At 32.5% G+C, this 23,069-nt stretch overlaps 1 protein-coding gene and 1 long non-coding RNA gene across 3 annotated transcripts in view; one reads left to right on the forward strand and one right to left on the reverse strand.

Annotated features, from left to right (window-relative positions):
- The window catches only part of LOC148612120 (endoplasmic reticulum transmembrane helix translocase-like), a 43,437-nt gene extending 31,576 nt beyond the window's left edge, over positions 1 to 11,861 (reverse strand). The window contains exons 1-7 of one of the 2 annotated variants that reach the window (XM_088593250.1): positions 11,724 to 11,861; positions 8,795 to 8,889; positions 7,974 to 8,002; positions 3,413 to 3,502; positions 2,510 to 2,697; positions 1,693 to 1,921; positions 841 to 910 (exon numbers count right to left, since the gene is read on the reverse strand). In XM_088593250.1, the coding sequence (XP_088449376.1) occupies positions 841 to 910; positions 1,693 to 1,921; positions 2,510 to 2,577 (367 nt within the window). In that variant the 5' untranslated portion in view covers positions 2,578 to 2,697; positions 3,413 to 3,502; positions 7,974 to 8,002; positions 8,795 to 8,889; positions 11,724 to 11,861. Of the gene's footprint in view, positions 1 to 840; positions 911 to 1,692; positions 1,922 to 2,509; positions 2,698 to 3,412; positions 3,503 to 6,838; positions 7,205 to 7,973; positions 8,003 to 8,794; positions 8,890 to 11,723 lie in introns of those variants that run through there. The other variant, XM_088593249.1, reaches the window with a different exon arrangement.
- Positions 11,862 to 12,019: 158 nt separating this feature from the next.
- LOC148612121 (uncharacterized) lies at positions 12,020 to 14,202 on the forward strand. Its single transcript, XR_015924313.1, has 2 exons — positions 12,020 to 12,141; positions 12,595 to 14,202. It is a non-coding gene; the product is annotated as an uncharacterized LOC148612121 (long non-coding RNA).
- The last annotated feature ends 8,867 nt before the right edge of the window (positions 14,203 to 23,069 follow it).

Genomic DNA, 23,069 nt, shown 5'->3' on the forward strand with positions numbered 1-23,069 from the left:
GCTGGGAATAAAGGCTATTCCTTATATCACAGAATGCATCATAGGGCATGATGGAACACTGATAATTTCTTCCATAAAAAATAATCATAAAAGCCAAAATCAATGTTCTTTTCAAGACTGTAACAAAAAATATTCATTTAAAACAGTAATTATTTAATGTACCAAAGATCTATGACTCAACAGACTGACATAAAAATATGTGGCTCTGAGAACAAACTAAAATATTCAACTTGTAAATAAACATACATTTGTACATTAGTAATTCTCATATCATGCATGAGTTTTTACAATGTTTGGCGTAAGTTTTGAATGCAGAGATTGTGTGCCATGGGCTCTTAAATTTGTCATACACTTAAACATGTATATTATGATTTGCTTAAGCTTTGAGAAACTTTAAGTGAAATACAACAGATAATACTTTAAAAGTGTCAGTCTCTGTTAGAATAAAACAGTGAGTGAAACATTATATAAAAAAACCACCATTTGAAAGTTTAATTTGACTATTTGCACCATCAGAAGCAAGGAAAAAAGACAAGATTTTCTATATTATTTTAGTAAATTGAGTTTCATTGAAATGCAACGAAAATGAACATTTCAAGGGCAGATGACTGTCAAAATCTCATTTTTCTAGCATTCTATTAAAAAATTTCTGAGAAAATCCAGTGAAGCAGAGATAAAATAATATCCTTTTCAAATCCTTGAGTGAAATTATATTGTTAGGTTTTGATTTGCATGTTTCTGATTATTCACATTTTGCCTGATTCTCACAAAAACTTACACTTAACATTTAATGAACATTTTGTATTTTGAATTTTTTCAACACCTACTGCATAAACTCACCAATGGAAACAATATCTCCTGGTAATAATTCATCACTCATAACAGGTCTCCATTTTCTATTTCTATAAACCTAAATGAAGTAATTCAATTTTTTAATATGTGTTAATTTTTTTTATGACAACATATGTCACCATCTTTTTCTAACATTAAAGGTAGAGCTTGGTAACTTGTAGCTCACTGTTGTTTCAAAAATATCAGTCATAATAAATATTGCAAATTTTGGTATGTTGTACACATATATCAAGAAGTAACAAGTAACCTCTTATCAACTGCATTAGAACCAAAAACAGAAAGTTGCACACATTGTCATGCTAGATATATACCACCTCATACAGGAAGTTAATATAAGAGAGCAACAAATACACTGAAAACATCTGCCCCATTTACATAAAGATACATACTAAATTTGAATTCAATCCATCCATTGGGAGCAAAGATTTTTGTCAGGAAAACTTTCTCTATCACACCATATATTGAAAAAAAAGGCAAAGTTCCATGAAACAGGAAGTTGATATTGGACAGCACCCAAAATTGCTTACAACCTATGACCCATCTATATAAAGTCACACACCAAATTTGATATTTGAGTTCCAGATAAATGCAACAAAATTCGGACATACAAGTTTATCCCAAGTTTCCACCCACTCATTGAGTGGGGGTATATTTTTGTACAAAACTGATAAGCACAACCAAATATCATGTCATAATAGAAAACTACTTAAAAAAATCATGAAATTTGGTGCCGCAGCTTCCAAGGAGTTGCACTTAAAAAAAAAAAGACAGACCGCCAGACAAGGCAAAAACATGTCTCCCCACCGAAATGTGGGTATGGTGAGAGTGAGACATAATTACCTGTATTGGGTAAGGTTTACTGCCCATCTTTCTGATTTCCGACATATTTCTTAGCTGCTGTTGAACAAGTGAAGCTTCAAATGCCACAAGCATAAACAATGTAAATACACTATAGTACCAGTACTCGTCTAAACACCACAGACCAACACAGAACACTTGGAACACAAAGAATGGTGCTGTGGCCTTCTCTTTAAACAATTCCATAAAGTTAGGTAAGTCCATTTCCATTCTATAATAAAAAAAAGTCAGTCATTCAAATGTTAATGAAAAATTTGTGAAAAAAATTAGGTGGTCCTCATGAAATTGAATCACACAAGCTTGTCAGTGTTACACCCAACTTCACTGCATAACTATAGTAACAATACAGTCAGATGTATAAATAAATTCATATATAAGAGCTGCTAGTCCATAAAAAAGTCCTTATAAAATAAAGATTTATATTTAAAATTTCAGTCTTTTTCTGAGTCGTATCTTGACATTTATGAAATGGAAGATAACTGTTTCAATGTTTTTTACTTGAGCAGCATTTTTTTAGGTTGAGCTACATTTAAGACGACTTTACTTTACAGGCAGTAGAAAACAATGGCTTTCTCAAACTGTATACATTATCATATAGTCCCAGCATCATGGTACAATGTACCACAGTGCACGTACATATCCTGTATTCCTTTTGGTATGTTTTAGACAGATGTTAAGTTTATCACCGTTTATGGCCCGAGATATAAAATATCAGGCAGCATAAACAATTACAAAAAAAAAACCCATCCAGTTGCCAATAAATTGTAAGAACATTGATACTTCTTACAACAAAACTCACTTATTTTTTCCATAGAATTTCTCAGCATGCTTAATTTCTTGCTCTTCGAGATACCCTTTCGAATCCATGTAATAACTAACAGTTTTATCAACTGGAAAAGGGATGGCTTGAAATTGTTTCTTCTCTTCTCTGTCATAAATGTAGCGGGTCTTTTGGAAGTTAAACCAAAGCTCTTGTGGTGTAGAAGACTAGTGATACAAGAGCAACAAATTCATTTAAACAAGTTAGACATATGATTGAACTCAATTATCAAATATGAACCTTAGAATTGGTCATTTATGAAGTGCTTAATCTAACCTTTATATTGTAATGTTTTCTTTAATAAATGGCAAAGCTAAATACATTATTTTTTTAAAAATTCCAGTGGCTTGCAAAAATAGAAAACATTTACGTTTGTTACTAAACTGCAAAAATGGGGTTATACATGTACAATAATTATGAAAACTTTTAATTGTGTCAAACTAAGAAATTCTGACTCATGAAAGGTTGATGGTTTAATTTTTTTGAAAGAAAGGGTTGGTTGAGGTTTAGAACACAACATAATATGCATTTAAACATGAGACTCTTTAAAGTCCATGTATAATCAATAATGCTTTTCTTTCTGTTTTGTTGTTGTTGTTAAGACAAATTCATGAATGTTAGACCTTAAATATAGAAAACTTTAAAACAGTAAGATAGTGAACTATATTTGAGAATTATGAAATATGAAATTTGAAAGTAAAAAACTCTAAAATAAAAGAAAAAGATTTACAACAAAACCAAATTAGTTTACATTTAGTTACATGAGTAAGGCAAATTATTTTTATTACCTATATTGCCGTCGTACTTTGTTATATGGTAACACATTTGCATTTTTATCACTTAACCTACAGGTACAAATGCATATTATGTATTTTTACTTACAGATTCTTTGTGTAACTGTACTAACTCAGTGGACCCATTATTAGTAGTCGGAACAACTTTCAACCATGAAGCATCATCTGGCTGTTTCACCTTGAAAGATATTATTCAAAGAATACATAGCAAGTACATAGTTTTATTGACAAAGTACAGCTGACATTCAAGGTGCTAGTAGATGAAAATATATGTATACTTGTAAGTAGCCACTTATTTGCTGCTATGCACATAATGTAAGTTTTTCATTAAAAATGTTTCACAATACACTAATATAGTGTCCGCTATTGAGGGTGTTGGGTGTGGGCAGTTGCCCTGTCGTTTTCCGTAAATTTTCCCAACAAAGACTTAATTCTTGCATGATGTGCCTTCTAATTTACCTCTAACATGTCTAGCATGCTAAAGTGTCCCCTTTTTTTTAACCTGGATTACTATGCCCATTTCAAAAGCTTCAGTACAGGAAACAATAATATATTGACATTTTTTTATATAAAACTGAAAATTTCATTAGAAGATGATCCTTCAAGTGAAATTGGAAATCACTGATGTATAAAATGTATGCTTAAAAATATATTTTTAAAAAAAATTATCTGACATCAAATGCTATTCAACTATTTAATACTAAATAGTTTGTACATGTACAACTTCAAAGCTAAAAATACATGAATTTTAAATTATCTGTAAGATTTATGATAGACATCAAAGTGATGTGCAACAGTAGCTTTAACCAACACATTGATTTGGAAATCTGGCAGCCAAGTTACAGAATTACCAAAATTATGCAAGAGTAATCAAGGGAACCAAGGTTATAGCGGTAATCAAAAGAATGTAATCCAGGGACAAAGACCAGACATGGAAATGACATACACAACAAAGAACATAAAGTAACTAAAATCATACATACAAAGTAACAAAAGCAAATGAGCAACTAGGACTCCACTAAAAACTGGGAGCATGGACCAGGTGCACCAGTAGGATAAGCGTTCTCTGCGTTTCTACAAACACCAGCCGAGTTGCTGATAAAAAGTCAAGTCCAGGGTAAACAAACGAGGAAAGGAAAAATATGACCTGTCGAATAAATCAGTTTTCATGGTGCAGTTGGATACACCATAACAATCCACGAGTTCATAATGACCACCATAAAACTTCTTAAGTGATGACTTCAATCTTGTAGCAACATAACCCTGTTCCAGAAGCCTATTTGTTAGAATTCAAGTGCGATACAAAAAGTCTGCATAGTTTCGGCAAGCTCTGGAATAATGTATGACTTCTGATATGAACACTCCATATGCAGGTGCTGAAGGGATGTTGCCACTGATGAAAGGAAAGTTGACAATTTTGAATGAAAAGTCATCACATTTGTCGTAGAGTTTGGTCAATAGTTTTCCTTTACCTTCGATTTCTAAGTGTAGGTCAAGATATGAGGCTGACTTCACAGTTTGAAAGTTTCTTTTAATCTATCATAGTTTTCAAAATATTGACTGAAAACAGTTTAAAAAAAGGAGTCATTTTCCCATTTCATGGGCAAAAACTCTTACAAAGAGTCATCTGACAACTTTTATCCCTGAAGACTTTTGTAGTCCTAATAATATGGATCATTTCAGCTACTGAAAGAATTTTGCTAAACTTAATGGTTTTGGAGATATATGCGAAAAACTACTGTCTGACCCCTATGTTCTATTTTTAGTAACGGCTGCCATGTTTTTTGAAGGATCAAAAATCCCCATATCAGTTCTATGCAGGATATCCCAAGGAACATTCATACCAAGTTTGGTTCCAATTGGTCAAGTAGTGTCAGAGGAGAAGATTTTTTGAAAGAAATAACATAAAAAATAACAAAAAATGTTGAAAAAGGGCAATAACTCCAACACTGCCTAATAGATTATGATGAAAATTTGACCACATATAGATCTCATCATGCTGAACACTTTTAACCCGTCAGAATTTGGCTAAACCCAACATTTATGGAGATATATGTGAAAAACTACTGTCGGACCCGTATGCTCTATTTTAGTTACAGAGGCCATGATTTTCGACGGATCAAATTCCCCACATCAGTTCTATGTAGGATACCCCAAAGAACATTCATGCCAAGTTTGGATCCAATAAGTCAAGTTGTTTCCGAGGAGAAGAGTTTTGAAAAATTGTTAACGACGACTACGGACGCCAAGTGATGGCAATAGATCACATGGCCTTTGGCCAGGTGAGCTAAAAATGGCAAAAATCGTTGAAAAAGGGCAATAACTTCAACATGGCTTAATGTATTAAAATGAAAAATTGACCAGAGATAGATTTCATCATGCTGAACACTTTTACCCGTGTCCAAATGTAGCTAAACCTAACAGAGATACATGTGAAAAACTACTGTCTGACCCCTATGTTATACTTTTAAGTAACGACAGCCATGTTTTTTCACGAATCAAAAATTCCTCACATCAATTCTATGCAGGATACCCCAAGGCACATTCATACCATGTTTGGTTTCAATTGGTCAAGTAGTTTCAGTGGACGAGAGTTTTGTATAATTGTTAACGACTGGTTAGATTGTCCAGTCAGACCCACAGATATTTAGCCAGTCCCACTCATTTACGTAAATTTATTGTTAGCAAATTAAAATTCTTTAACGACTTCATGGTATGCCAAGTTGCTTTTCCTTTTGGTGTATTGACTTGGATGTGGAGCTTTTTTCTCAATCTGTTTTCAGAAATGGCTATTTATACAGGATTTATTTATTTCCCATTTTGCATGTGATTAGTTTAGTAACTTAAGTTTGTATCAATATAATTATCTGAATATCAATAATTTTATTTATCATAATTATTCTTCAACAGCATATTTTTCAATCCATGCAAAAGTTTTCTGCTTCAGTCTGCTCAAAGTCAAACTCATCACCATTGTCCATTTCCCCATTTGCTGCTAATTCATTCCTCTTGATTTTTTTCTGTTTTTATGATCCAACGTTAAAATTACAACAAAATAGTTTGCAGCCATTTCCCCATGATAATCATCATCTTTTACAGGCGTTGTAATATTAGTCTGAACATATGACAATTGCTTGTCCGTATGTCAGGAACGGCAATGATAAAGTGAATAGGCCACATTTAGTCATTAATAGCACGATGTAAACTATCTGGTACCCATGTTAAATTGGAAATGGAATTACGCAAACCAGTCAACATCTAATAACCAAACAAATAATCAAACCAACAACGCACTATGACAGCCATTTTTCACCGGCAGTCCTTGGACTGTCGCTCATGATAAAAACATTGGACAACCCTGTTTTCTAATGGTCAGGACCTGCAGGACAAACAAATTTCGCATACTCTGATCTAAGAAAGATTCAATATGGTCCATATGCTTGCGATGCCAACATCAGTTACAATATTTGTACCCCGATAATTGATTTAGTCACACCCATAACTTATATCTCACCTTTGCACATGTCAATCTGCATCTTATATCAACTGACCAAACGCAGAATAGGGAGACTAAAATCTGCAGAAGGCCAATAATTGCCAGGACAATAAGGCCAGCTTCATAATAGTCTTCTGTGCCGTAAACAAACACCCATGAGTAGAACCATATCAAATACAGAATAGCAAACGGACCAATATAACCATGGAAAAATAAGGGACGTATGTTGTAACACGAAATACTTTGGATTTCGTCGTTTACTTGCACCGGCGACATTTTGCAACAGGGGTACTATAGTATAGGGGAGAGAAACCCATTACCAAAGGTGTGGAAGATTTTTTTGGTATTTAGTTATACCATTTCTGAAACGGACCGTTTTACTTTACTTTGATTTAAGTACTTTATCATTAGTATCTGACGGGGTAGTATAGACAAAATTTGATGTTCTAACAGCCCGTGACAGAGACTCGTTATAAATATAGATTTCATGCTTCTTTACCTGAATTAAGATTTTAATCAATACATATGTCAAATGTTTCTAAAAGATGGCTGTCAATATTCCTATTTTTCATGCATGGTTGTTGAAATATTTGATTTTCTTCTTCATTTACTTTGTGAAGTGGTTTCGTTCTTTCAGTTGTTACAGTCCGGTATTGAATTAAAAATTTGATGTTTATATGCGTAAACTAAAGGAATTGACATTAATCGAAGTTGATTCATACAATTTCATGAGACAATAGCATGTTCATGTTATGCAATGCCTTGGAAAGTGTAATTTACTCCTGAGTTCCGGGGCAAACACTATTGCAGAAAACACCTAATTAAACTTATATATATATGTCTGAAGGATTTTACAACGAATGGTTTTCCTAAAAGTACTTCAAGACCTGAAGATTTAAAAAATAAAACATAAAGTCGGCCTTTTTATTTTCCTTTTAAAATAAGCTCTTGTAGTTTTTAAAAAGACTGAGTATTTTTTAGGTTTGCTTTAAAATAAGTTTCATGATAACATAAAGATTCATCTCACAGGGTCTGTCATGTCTAATATAGTCATTGACCGGGCTAAAATTCATTCATAAAAATGTGTTTAACTTCTATATTTATTCAGATCTAAAACTTGATCACAAATACGTCCACAGTATGGCGAATTTACTCCAAAATTTTTCTTCCTCTACATATGACCTGAAACACAGAAAATATGTTTAATCAATAAATATTCAGATTAGACATTTAATTTAAGAAAAATGATTTAATGACCTGACACACAAATAACATCAATTGGCATTACTAATATCAGTCCAAGTGATTGTTCATTATTACAGAAATTCATTGTGTAATTTTGTTGTTCAACCAGTTGGATTTATTAACAATACCTTTAAATTCAATGTGAACACATCAAATGGTATTATGCAATATTTTGGTATGCAAAATGATTAGTAGTACTGTATAATTTGACACTTAAAACATTTCATTAAAAAGCAAAAATATATATTATCCATCTAAATGTAAATAATATAATTATAATGTCATGATTTTTACATTAATTGTTCAAAGTAATTCATTTATGACCACTACGACAACTCTGTCTGAGCTAAAGGCATTAATTGCCACATAAACAAAGGATGGCAATTTGTAAACAAACACAAAATATAATGATCTTCACTGATGGTTTTAAAACGACCAAATTTAGTAGTAACACATTTCTATACAGTTAAGAATCCATAGATATTGCCACGAAAGTAAAATTATACAAAGATATTCAAAGTTATTCCGAAATTTATTTTCCGACAAAATTTGTCGTTGGCGCTCTCCGTTACTCCCCATTTAAACCAAAATTTCAACTGTTGATTTCGGTAATATACTCTATTGTACAGCCATAAAAAATAAATAGTCAAAATTTGTGAGCACATATAAATTTTTTTTTCCAAAACGAGCCTGATATATGCATGTAGTTAAGAGAAATCACACTTTTACCTCGCAATTCTACACCCACTTGGTGGATCCGCCATCTTGGTATCCTAGGTTGCACATTCCTGTTTGCAAGTTGGAAGTTCAATGTCAAGTTTTACCTAGAAATAACGTTTAAAATTACATTGAAAGTAAACGCATGGAAGATAAGATAAAATTATTCAAAACCGCTCATATCATTGTTAAAATGATTTCCATTCGTCTCTTTGTCTTTTCGTCCCTTAATTGCAACCGATATAATTTCATCCGAACATGGATTTTTCTGTATCAAATGTGGACCACTCAGAATATATTTTCAACATTCCCCTACAAATCAACAATTCGGGTTTATTTAAATAGAGACTTATCATTTTTACCAGCAGAGGGCGGTTCCTCAATTCTGAGGGGGGACCTTTTTCACTTGTTTAAGGGTTATCAGTTTTAAATGTAGAAAAGATAAAAATGATATTTTTTTATGAAGAAAATCACAAAAGAGGGGATTACTTTTTTGTGTGAAGTTATAGTTACAAGTTCTAACCAAAGGGTAGGTTCTTGGCGAAGATATTTTAGGACAAATTATAATATTATACTAAAAAAAACACACACACAAAAAAAAACAAAAAACAAAAAAAATAAAAAAATAAAAAACCAAACCAAACCAAACCAAACCAAAAAACAAAACAAAACAAAACAAAACAAAACAAAACAAAACAAAACAAAAAAAAACAGCGACGACAGATGAAAATGACGACGAGGAATACAGAGACGTGATGGAGATCGGAGATATTGATGCATAGGTGTTATTAAGTCTCCTGTTTCCGACATTTCAATGGAAAATCGACTCTATCTCATGCTTACGTACGTACACATGTGTCAAGGCAGGAGACTTAAGTGCATTTGCAGAAATTGCTCTAATACCAGACCCCTATAATTAATATAATTTATTAATATAATTTTTAATATAAAAATTAATTATAGGTCTTTGCTGATATATAAAAGTGCATTTGAAGAAATTTCTCTAATATACATATATCATTTTTATGAACAAGTATTTATTTTTTATGAGTATTAAGTCTTTTCACGCCATAATGAACATACCCCCCACTAAATTACGTTTTAATTTACTATAAAGTATAACATCGATCGCGACAGGGACTACATAATACTAATATTCAATATATAGCAATGTAAGGTCACCTGAATACAGTATGATGGTGGTAGTTTAAGATGTGATTTCGTTTTTTATTCAAGCCATTGCCATCACTTGGCGTCCGTCGTCGTTAATATTTTTTCAGTGCTATTCTCCTCTCATGTTCTCCTCTGACACTACCTAACCAATTAAAACCAAACTAGGTATGAATGTTACTTGGGGTATCCTGCATAGAACTGACGTTGTGATTTTTGACTCCTTGAAAAGCATGGCCGTCGTTACAAAAAAAAAATTAGAAAGTTTCAAACAGAATTTTTTTCGCATATATCTCCAAAATCGTTAGGTTTAGCCAAATTTTGACATGGATAAAAGTGTTCAGCATGATGAGACCTCTATCTGTAGCCAAATTTTCGTTTTAACCAGTTCAGCCATGTTTAAGTTAATGCCATTTTCGACTTCTTTTTCTTTTTTGCTATTTCAAATGTTATTTCTTTCAAAAATCTTTAATTTAAGACCAATTAGAACCAAATTTGGTATGAATGTTCTGTAGGGTATTTTTCATAGAACTAATGTATGGATTTTTATCTGATGAATCGCCGCTGCTACTAAAAATAGAATAAAGAAGTCAGTCAAGTTTTTCACATATATCTCTAAAACCGTTATGTTTAGCCAAATTCTTTCAATTGCTGAACCGGTCCTTATCATAAGGCCTACAAAAGTCTAAAATGGATCAAAGTTGTTAGCTAGACGACTCCTTGTAATATTTATTGTCCTTGAAAGGTGAGAAATGATGTTGTATTTTTTTTTTACAGTTTTCGGCAAACATCTTGAAAGAAACTTTCAGTTGCTGAAAAGATCCTTATGATAAGTCTTACCAAAGTCATCTTGAATCAAAATTATTGGATAAACCCTTTGTTATATTTATTGCCATTGAAAGCAAAAAATTAATCAAGTGAGCAATTTAGGACCCTGAGAGCCTCTTAATTATTATTATTGTTTGCATATCTAATAATTTAATATTTAGCTCCTTGGCTCTTTGTTTCAACTACTAGCTGCATGGCACAATCCGATTGTGTTTCAGATATGAATGTCATTTTTATTACTGCGCCAGTCCATGTGCTCGACAGTGCATTTTACCAAGATTCAAATTCGATAAGAGCTGTATGACCAAAGAAGGGCTCCCGACTGACACATACCTTGATCTAAATTCCAGTCATAAATAATACTTTTTATCCTCCCCTGAACATATATATGTAAAACATCACAATACAAAACAAACCAAGATAAAAAAAAATAATAAAAACAGTCAGCCCCGTCTTAGTGTAGCCTCCACATGTACATGAACTAGAGTGTAGTGATTTTTTTATTCATGGGAAGGTCAGTTGAGACAGATTTAACTGTATTCAGTTTTACATGCACCAAAAATGTCTTCAACTATCATTCAAGCTGAGTAGGGCTAATTCGTGAGTTGGATGCATAAAATCGCCAATTGTACCATCATGAAATGCGGATTTTACGATTTTTTACATTATATGTATGATCAAGGAATGCAAATTGGAAAAAAAACATTTGAACAGCATTTTATACATTTTTAGGTGCGATTTTTTTTCTATCTTACTTGAGAACTCAAGCCCCGGTGGTTCACAACGACAACTTATAATATCTCAAAAGAAATAGCTAATTTTTTATATCGTCAATGGGGAAAAGCAATACGTAATATTTAGTGGCGGATCCAGGGGGACCCCCCCCCCTTAGAAAAAAAAATTGTTGAAAAATTGTGTGTGCATAATGATGAAAAACACTCACTTGGTGATCCTCACCGGTGATCCTGTCAAGAATTTTTTTTGCTCCTCTTTCCTAATCTCTGGATCCGCCACTGATTTATTATGTGTTGCTTCTCCCGATTATTTTGCTCGTTCGACACAATGTTTTCAGTCAGGGACATGTTATACGAATTATATGTTCCTGTTAAAGTCTTTGTTAATTCTATGGGCGCACGACCATCCTGTCCCTCTTATTTTTGAGCAAGTGGAATAAAAGGGACGACTTATCCCAATCTGCCTCTTAGAACGTTACAAAGTAAAATTGCATCGTTTGCTTTTCTGGTTTCCTGTTTTTGGCATTAGAATTTTGTATAGGCTCTTGCAGTACATTCTATTGGTAATTTCAGTTGAGACGTCGCCAATCTATCACCAAGCATAGAAATAAACGCCAAGTCTTCGTTGTGAGTATTTCTCTTACGTGACTTTCATTATTTTCTCAGACCTACATGTAATACTTTTAGCTAAAAGATTCTTTCATCAAATTGGAGATTAGGACGGGTATGGAAATATATTTAAATAACTGCGTAAATGTTAACTGATGTCCGATAACTAGGTTAGCTACAATGTATCGCAAGTTTGACATCCTGTATTCTGTTTGAGTGAATAGTAATCTTATGTACATGTATATCTATGTACAATCTTGAAAGCATTGCGTTTTCTGGTGTAGAAGTAGGGATAAAATAACTGAATTTAATGTGTCCAAAATTTAGGACAGAATGGCTGATACATTGTAACATAATAATGTACAGCTGTACATGTAGAAGAACTGAATAAAGTACAATCATGGAACTGTTGTCCGTGCTGTAAACTACTAATGGTCACATCTGCTGATTAATCAATTTTTTTTTCTTCAGATAGTTACGAAAAAAACATTAGCAAAGCAGACTAACAAGGAGAAAGAAGTGGAAGTTTATTGTTGGAGACTTCTTAAATTCTTAACTTTCAGAAACTCACCAATATTACAGATATGCAGAAAATGTATTTATTGTATGACACAATTCAGCCTAGTTCTCTAGTGACTTCGGCAGAAAGAACTATTTTTGAAAGAGACATTGCTTTCACTGAATCTCAGAAAATTGAAATTGGAATTATATGACTGAAGAGAATTTTTAAAGCAATCTAAAGGTTTAATAAAAAAGCTTTAAAGCAGGTTAACATTTGAAGGAAACCTTCAAAAATACATTTTATATAATTTTAAAAAATCAAAATGCCTGTCAGTTTTGATGATATATTTTCGTCAAAAGGTAAAAAAGGGGGCCAATCTATGGGATCAGAAGGATCCAGCAGTAGCAGTTTAGACATCAAAGAAAAATTTTCAATTCATCTCCCACCGCAAATTGGTGCGACTGCAGCCTCGGGTTGTAATCAGCCTGGTAAAGGAGACACTATGGATCAAAACAAGAAAATTCCTTGGAGCACAATTCCATTTTTGAATGTTATGAAAACAATTCAACTCCCAAAGGAAGATGGAAAAGGGGAGATAACTAATAAAGTACAAAAATCAGTTGGGTCTGGTGCCCTTCAGTGGACTACAAAAACTAAAGTTAAACAGAAGAAAAAAGAATTGAACATGTTTTCTCCATCGTCATTCTGAATTTTATTTAAAATAATAAAAAAAAAACAAAAACAAAGAGATGAATGTTTTTCGAATAAACAAAAAAATAAGTTGCGGTCAGTAGATTTCACATGGATACTGTGTGTACTGCAATTTGAAAATTCATTTAATACATGCATTGTGTTCTTTGTACAGTTTTCACTTTGATACCATGTATGATATTTATGTACCTCATTTATGTGTACAGACAATATAAAAATGTTCTGTATATGTGTACATAGTATGCACATTGTATTTGTACATTTATTTAACTAACAGTAAGTTTTGATGCAAAAATATACACATTATTCAGTGTTCTAGGATTCCTATTTCCCATTACCTGGGGCAAGTGAAATTTGGGTCAGGGAAAGTTAGGTACTTAGTTACACTTTCTTGTGGCAAGTTGAAAACTTCATATGCTGTAAGGATTTGATTTGTTAGGAAAGCAGTCATTGACTGTGGGAAAGTTGATTTTATATGGATTTTTCCTGAGGAAACCTCAATTTCTGAAAAATCCTAGAACACTGATTATTGACCGTCTTGAATGATAAAAAAATTATTAGGGTGGACCATTAACTTCATTTGTTTGGGGGGTGGGGTTTCTATCAGTTTTTTTGAAAAAATTAATATCTGAATTCTGAAATTCTGAAAATGAATAATTACGCGATAATTTAGAGGGAGAAAAAAAACCCTTTTGATTCAAAATTTCAGGGAATTGATGAAGGTTTGGAGCTTAAGAAAATAAGTAGTCTTGCTTTGCCACGAAAAAAATGTTTTAAAGGTAAAGAAAAATCAAGGTAAATACCATATTTCCCCTCAAATAACTAAATGGGTTGCCCATTTATGTAAAAAAAAACAAAAAAACAAATTGTTTGCCCAATTTATTGTAGAATTCTCATTGTTCAAAGAATATTTATAATACTGGGAAACTTTAAAGGAAGCTTGTCAGGAAGCAATGTTAATTAGCCACTTTGTCGTCGTTTAACATATGAATGAGTTAAAATCACAATAGTAAAAACTTGAATTTCAGGAACTTTTTAACATTTATTGCTTTAGTGCATTTTTTTTCCAAAAAATAAAATCACATTTTTGTTCAGATTGATGAAATCACAGAAATAAAAACATTTACTTTAAATGAATTTTGAATTTTTAGTATTTATGGATAATCACTGAAGCTCTTCAACTTCATAGACAAATTCTGCTTTTTACTGTTACACTTATTTTTTCATAGTACAGTTTGTAAAAAATCAGTATGACCAATGTATTATTGTTGAAGTGAGCTGCTCAGGCTGGAAACATGCAATTGAAGTAATTGTACCTCTTGATGAATGGAACCAACCAATGATCAAATAGATATATGTCATTCATTAACAGTTATATGTGTGTGACTATAATTACATTGTGTAGCTCATTCATTTGTTGAACTGAAAGCTTTGTTCAATTGAAAGTGTGTTAAAATTGAGTAATCTGATTGGGCACATCTATAATACTGATGTTTTACAGATTGTACAATTTATATTTCTTCCTGATTTTGTCAATCTCTGCTACAAAAATGTACTTACATTGTAGTTGGCTTGTTCAAATCATGTCTGCATAAAATCAAGGAAGTACCAGTAATCTGATTTTTGAATTTAAGACATTCTACCAAATGCATATACAATGTATAAAATTCAATATGCATACAATCAATCTAATTAAAAGTTGGTCTCACCTAGCTTCTGGTTTCCTGTTATGTCTCAAAACAACAGAAAACAGGTAACGATGCAAGATCAGGTTCTTAATTAGATTGGCATACAATAGCGTGTACCGGTAGATAACGTGCCTTCTAGATTTTATTATTTTAAAAATGTTTTGGTTTTATCTTAAAATTTAATAAAGAAAAAAAAAATCTATGAAGTTTTTAGCCACAACTTGTTAGTCATAGTTGTATTTGGCAATATACATATACATGTAAAACCTGCCTAAACTGAATGTAAGGATTTGTCTGGTTGAGGAAAGTTCTCAGTTTGTAATATTTAAACTGATATGAAGAGAATGGAGTTATAGCTGAAGGAATCTGGTTTGGACAGGTTTACAGATTATTCAAGTTCCAGTTTAGACAGGTTTCATTATTCATGTGTTTTAGTGTGTATTTTAAAATGTTGAATTGTCTCTTTGTACACATGGCCATTCCAAATCAGACAAAATTCTTCTGACTTTTTTTTTTGGGTGTTCAAGTTTGTCTGTATTTTTCTTCCTTTTTTTTTTGGTTGTCAGAAAAAGAACTATGCAACTTGTTAAAAATCTTGATGTGTGATTACAACTATACCTATCATGTTTTTGATATTGAACAATAATGAAATTTAATTTTGTCGTCATTACATTTTGACAATCTACTGTAGGTACAAAAGAAATTTTCTACGTAGTTGCCTTACAAAAAGTGATATTTTGCATATTTTTGTGCGACATACTGGATAAAATATGCATTTTGTCATGGTTTTCTTTAAAGTTTTAGTAAAACTGACAATTTTTTCCAAATTAAAGGTAGTTGTTTTATTATTATACATGTAGATGGTGTAAACAGCCAGGTATAATGTGGGATGGAGAACACCGAGTAATTATTTCTTTGTGATTTACTAGCAGTGGTTTTTCCTAACTGGTGCGGATGACCAAGGTTTTACTTTTGGATGGCCTGAAATCATTAGTGAAACATTGTACATGTAAGTCACTGACCACAGAATGGTTAAATCAACTATGTGGCAACTATGTGATAGTGTATCATCATTGTTCACCTTTCTTCATGCTGAAAACATGCCATACTACTCTTTAGTCAATAATAACAGAGGAAGCTTTGAGTAATCTCCCTTTGATAGGAGAGGATACTACTTCTGGTGGGGAGGACCAAGTTAGTACTTTTGGATGGTCTAAAATCTTTTGCAAAACATTGAGAAAATTGATATTTGAGTCACCAAACACAAAGTGGTGGTGACTTATTGTTTTTATTTCAATTCAGATTGTATTTGTTTATGTATATATATATGTTAGTAAAAATACATGTATTTGTGACCTAAATCCTTTGCAAAACATTGAGAAAATTGATATTTGAGTCACCAAACACAAAGTGGTGGTGACTTCCTGTTTTTATTTCAATTCAGATTGTATTTGTTTATGTATATATATATATATATGTTAGTAAAAGTACATGTATTTGTGACCTAAAGGTTGTTGAAATGTTTAATACATGGAATTTCAAGGTATAAAATGTACTTTGTTTTGTTATTAACTTGTATGAATGTGAAGTATTTAAATGGATTTGACATACATGTACACTAAATGGGCCTGGTAGATTTTGCTATTTCCAAATTTCATTTGAGTATATTTAGATTTTTTTTATGTGCCAATGGCATGATTTGGGGTTTATACAATATAAATACATTGTATATAAAACTTCACTGAGTTTAAATGAAAAATACAGAGCAATTCTTTAGATACATTGTACATTTAGTGTAGCACTATGCATTCAAAAGAAAATATAATATTATGAAGTGAAATTTCTTCTATTAGTATACAAATGGAAGTTTCAAAATTTACCTAAGCCTGTATGTGGTGCAACTCGCTGTTTTGTATCAGCTGGTATTTTATTTTATCCTTGTACTGATGTGATTGGTCAAATGAAACTTAGCAGCAGGTTGTGTGCTCAGTGTATTTTGTAAATGTATGAATCTTTTGACATGAAAATATGATAAATAAATTTGTTTTAGATATGTTAATCATATTATGCCGTTTATGCTTATTACCTATACACATTTTTGGGGAGGGCAAAAGAGGGGCCCAATGACTGACCAGACATGGGGTTGTACAAATGATGTGTGAAAGAGTGTTTTATGATTTAAGTAGCATTACATGTAATGCTCTAGTTTTGTTGAAATACATGGTTTAGAATTCCCTAAACAATTCATTAACAAGCTTGACGGAAATTCATTCCAAACTTCCAGTCGAAATTTTTCAAACTTATACTTTCACAGTTTAGTTTTCAAATTTAATTTGGTTTAAAGACTAACTAAATTTGTAGTTCATCCTGACCATGCCACTGACCACTTTCAACAGGACTAGATAGTTCACAAGGAAAATGTTTGTATAAGAAAGGTTTGTAATTAAGTAATTTATTCATGTTGACAAAAGGAGTGAGAATCTCTGTATATATTTTTTTTCTTCATGTGAGGTTTTGGGGTAAATGTGTATACCTGATCATGTTAATTGTTAAAAAGTTGTTTAAATTAAAAATAAATATATATTTTTTTAAAGTTGTGTAGATTTCTATGAAAGATATACAAGGATTTTGATTGTTGGTGCAGAGGTACATATACAAATGTACTCATACAAATTTTCAAGCAGTTGTGGAATGAGATATAAATATAACACAAGAAAAAAAATTTCACACTTCTGGAGAAAATGCAGTTCAATAGAGACAAGTATAGTAATCTGGTTCCCTGGTCAATATCATAAGCGACCCTAGGATTGCTAAAATATAAACTCAGGTCACCAGCGATGGATATGCACAATATATGAGTAAATTGCTGCTTATGAAATAAAATAAAAACAAAGATGAGATTATCATGATTAACTTTATAATTGTGCATTTATATATCGAAAGATGATCTAAGTAATTTGAAAAAGAAAATGTTTTACATATTTTTCTTTAAATTTAAATATAAGTAAATGAAATAACATCTTATTTGCTCAGGCAATCAAAAGAGAGATGACATTACTGATGACCCGGGGTTTATTTGAGAGAAACTTGTGGAATGAAAATATTAACCGGGCTCCATGTTAACAAGTATAGACACAATCTGTTCAGTAATAATGGGAATGCAGAAAATGACCTACGACCTATAAAAAAAATAGATAACATCGTAAATCCCCCTTTCTGTGGTCATAGAATGGTGAGGTGCTATTGTTCATCCTTATCCACAGACACTGGATGTCACATTTTTATATAACCACAAAAAGTCCTGACATTTTACTTTTTTCCAAACCTTCCTAAAATTATTGCAAGTTCACAGTGCTAAAAACTAATCCTGTAAGGCTTTGTAAAGGAGTATAAATCACTTCACATTACAGCAATTGATCAACATGACCTTGATAAACATCTACGTATAAGTTTTTGTTAGAATCAAGCAAAATGGGAAAAAGCAGGATCAAGAACATACATTTCAAAGCTCCATTGATCTGACAATGTGATTTCACTCAAAAATGTTTTCTCTATTTGAAAAGACAATTATTTGATATTTGCATAACTGGATTTCTATAGAATGTTATGAAAATGAGGTCTTTGACAGAATTATCTGCCCTTGAAATGTTCATTTTCAGTGCATTTCAATGAAAGCATAACTCAATTTACTTCTTTGTATAAACATAAACAATTGTAGTCGTATATAGGGTATGGTGCTGTTGTCGTGGTCCATAGACACTTGGTTTTTGTGCAATAATTTGAGTATTAGTTGGTTGATCTTTATAAAATATCATAAGAAGGTTCCAAACTATAAAAAAAGATTGGTATTGACTTGAAATTGTACCACAATGTGCCACATACCCACAAGAGGTTTGGGATTGATTTTGCAGGTTTTGACTAGAACCAGTTAAGAATAAGGGCCAAAAAGTGACCACATCGGTTCTGGTCAAATTTTTTCACTCTGTCAAATTCCTAAATTCAAAGCTGTATCAAGTATTAATAGTGTGTCCATGCTTGCCCCAACTGTTCAGGGTTTGACCTCTGAGGTTGTATCAAGCTGTGCCATGCAAAGCATTTTATTTCTTGATTCTGATGGTGCATGTAGTCAAGTAAAACTTAAAATATGGAGGGTTTTTAGGTTTTTGATTTATTGAAATACTTGTCACCTGGAATGACCCTACTGTTTCTAAACACTACAGAAAAAATATAATCCAAATTGAAATGTAATACTTTTTGTATCATTCAATTTATCTTTTATAATCTGTAAATATGTTTCTGGCAATTATTATTCGAGTTGCTCATTTGCTTTTATTACTTTGTATGTATGATTTTAGTTACTTTATGTTCTTTGTTGTGTAGGTCTGTTTTCCATATCTGGTCTTTATCCCTGGATTACATTCTTTTGATTACTGCTATAACCTTGGTTCCCTTAATTACACTTTAACTCAATAATATTCTATAATTTGTGCAAACAAAACTAAGATCTAGTCTTCAAATGAACTGAAGATTTGAGGGACTCCTTTTGGGATGATTAGTAATAAAGTAGCAATTAGAGAATGAACTTCTTGCAGCAATGTGCCAAGAAGCATTAAATGTGCTAAGCATGTTCCATTCAATACAATTATCATCCAAATGTCCACCCTATCACCATTATTTTATGATTTATAAATAGGTAGTGAAGATCAGTGATTTTAACAAGTAAAATTGGCGGAAAAATTCAAATTGATTAAAAGTGTCTAGTTTGAAATATCTTACATTGATCAAGGAAATTACTTTCTTAAGCTGAAATTAGTTCCATTTTAGTATAAGTATCAATTTATGGGAAATGCATATGTATAATTATAGTTTTATTATAATACTTCATATAATCTTTTAAATTTTGTTCATGCTACAATTTTCACAACAATCAAAAACCCCCAGTGCTAATAGCACAATAATTTTATAATATGATAATAACTAAATATTCTTTATTGGCACAAACACAATTACAATAATTGGCAAAGGCCCATAAAATTGATATGTTACACCCACTACCTAATTCTTACATGGAATGACACTTAATTATGACACATGAAGTTCATGTGATAAAAATTTATCATAAAAATTATTCATGATGAACAGCACATTAAAAGTGCTGGGTATCTGTGTTACTACAGTAATTGCACCAAGCACACGGTATTTAAGGATATAGATCTATAGTAACGACTGGTCGGGTTGGAGTCAGAATAATGGACTGTTTCTTCTGTTAGCTAGCACATTAAAAATTCGTGGTACTATATCAAAGCAGGGTCTGTTCGATTGGTCAATAGTTCTTGTCTTGAAGGCCTGAAATATCTGCCATAGGATGTTAGACCATAATCAATCAATTATAGGGACTTCTTTTGTTTTGTTTTTGGTTTTTTATCCTTCAGGATCAAATACCTCGCATGTCAGTGGTTCGTCACGAGAACTTCCCTGCTATTTCTGAACATTGCACAAAATAAAGTCCATATGTAATTCCTTCTTTATCATTCAACACCCTTTTAAAATCAGTAAATATGTTTCATCCAATTATTCAGCTAAATACTATTCTACCACTGCTGCAAATAGAACCAAATTTAGTCTTTAAATCATAGCATTATCCCAGTTGAAACATATCCAGAGATTTACCATGAAAAATTAACAGACCTCAATCAGATTATCAGACAGACGTACTTTATATTTGTCGTTAAAAAATGTTGACTTCCATAGCCGACAACTCTTACAACGAGTACCGACCTAGTGAACCGGCTAGTTATTTGAAATTTGAATTCCTGAAAATTTTCACCCTTTCTCTTCATCCAAATATTTTAATTTTTTCTTAACTTATGTTATGCTTTGAAAGACTAAAAGTTATATGAATCTTAATGAAACTTTTATAGACTAATCCCTTAATAAGGAGGGCATTGGTGCGTATCTCTTTGTAGATCAGCCAGTCGTGCTATGACAGGGGCTCATTAAGAAATGGATTTTTTATCCCTATTCGGGACATAAAGCCTAAAAGTCGTCGTAAGTATTCATGAAACCATTATAATAAATTAACTCTAAAAACACCGATTTGGATTATTGGATATTATGGCAATATTAACTAATGCACTTGTATTCATTACCTTAATCTCTTTACCCAGAACTATCTATAAGTAAGATGGAACGTTTAAGTAGCATTCTGCGTTGGAATCTGTTAATGAGTTTTCTCAATTTGTTTGTTTGTTTGTTTTTTTGCTTCAATTATATTCAATACAACCAGATAACATTTTTTGACTGCTTAAATACGGAAATTTCCCACCATGTAACCATAGTACATTAAAGTACAACTAAATTTGACCTATCACAGGGCCGGATCCAGACACTTTGAAGAGGGTGAGTGCCAGTCGAGGTTTCTCAGAAAAAAGGTGGTGCTAGGACATTACTTCCCAGTTTTTGTCAATTTTACACATAACAATGACAAATTTAAAAATGGGGGGGGGGGGGTGCCAACACTTGACACTCCACCTCTGGTAATCCTAAAAGGGATTACACCTCTGGAACTGCCACGTATCACTATCAAATTCAAATTCAAATTAATTTGTTGGATAAAGCAGAGTCAAGTACAAGTTACAGATAATACAATATTTTGCGTACTTCAACAGATATTTTACATTATATTGACATATAAGACCGCGTAGTTATCATGATTAGATTGTTCCGGCGCCATCTGTATAGTTTCGCATTTTACCCTTTGACCTTAAAGACGCTCTTCCATGGAAACGCAAGTCACCTGATTGCAATTTTGTTTCCCGATTGGCCAAAATACTGATAATTTAGTGGCGTTCGAAAAACTGTATCGAAAATTGAAATTGTGTGCCATGTACATGTGTTATTTTCTGAACGAAATGTAGAAAATTGTAAGTTAAAAGAACCAAATTTTACTGCGTCGGCTATCTTTTTTCAAAGATAGTACTTGTACATCTTAACGTGTTAAGTAAATATATTACAGCACACAAGTTATATGGAAGAGTAATCAAGGGAACAAAGATTCTAGCGGTAATCCAGGGACGAAAACCATGTAGACATGGAAAACACAGTGACAACAAAGAACATAAAATGACCAAAATAATACATACAAAGAAACAAAAGTAAATGAGCAACTCGGACTCAGTTAATTACTGGGAGCATGGGCCAGGTGCACCGTCAGGATAAGCGTCATTTCCTTTTCTGGAAACACCCATCGAGTTGCTCATAAAAAGTCAAGTCCAGGGTACACAAAGGAGGAAAGAAAAACTATGATAGGTTGAACAAATAAGTTTTCATGGTGCAGATGGATACGCCGTAACGATCCACGAGTTCATGATGATCACGACGACCATAAAACTTCTGTAGTGATGACTTCAATCTTGAAGCAACATAACCCTGTTCTAAAAGCCTAATAGTAGGTAGTCTAGCGCGATACAAAACGTCTCTACGTAGCTACGACAAGCTCCGGCATAACGTATGAGTTGTGATATGAAAACTCCATACGCAGATGCTGAAGGGGTGTTGCCACATACAGATAAAAGGAAAAGTAATCAAGGGAACCAAGATTCTAGTGGAAATAAAAGGATGTAATCCAGGGATAAAGACCAGACATGGAAAACAGACAAACACAACAAAGAATATGTAAAGTAACTAAAATAATACATACAAATTAACAAAAGTAAATGAGCAACTCGGACTCCATTAATTACTGGGAGCATGGGCCAGGTGCTCCGGTAGGGCAAATGTCCTCTGTTTTTCTAGAAACATCCGTCGAGTTGCTTATAAAAAGTCAAGTCCGGGGTAGACGGAAGAAGAAAGGAAAACTATGACACGTTGAACAAATCAGTTTTTATGGTGCAGATGGATACACGAGTTCATAATGACGATCATAAAACTTCTGTGGTGACGACTTCAATCTTGTAGCAATATAATCCTGTATCAGAAGCAGTGGCAGATGCTTTAGGTAAGGCGGGTCCCCAAAAAAAATTTCTTGACAGGATCACCGGTGAGGA

Source organism: Perna viridis, chromosome 7 (assembly GCF_037379345.1).
Source record: "Perna viridis isolate PV_CMFRI_1.1 ecotype Kerala chromosome 7, ASM3737934v1, whole genome shotgun sequence".
Taxonomy (NCBI): domain Eukaryota; kingdom Metazoa; phylum Mollusca; class Bivalvia; order Mytilida; family Mytilidae; genus Perna; species Perna viridis.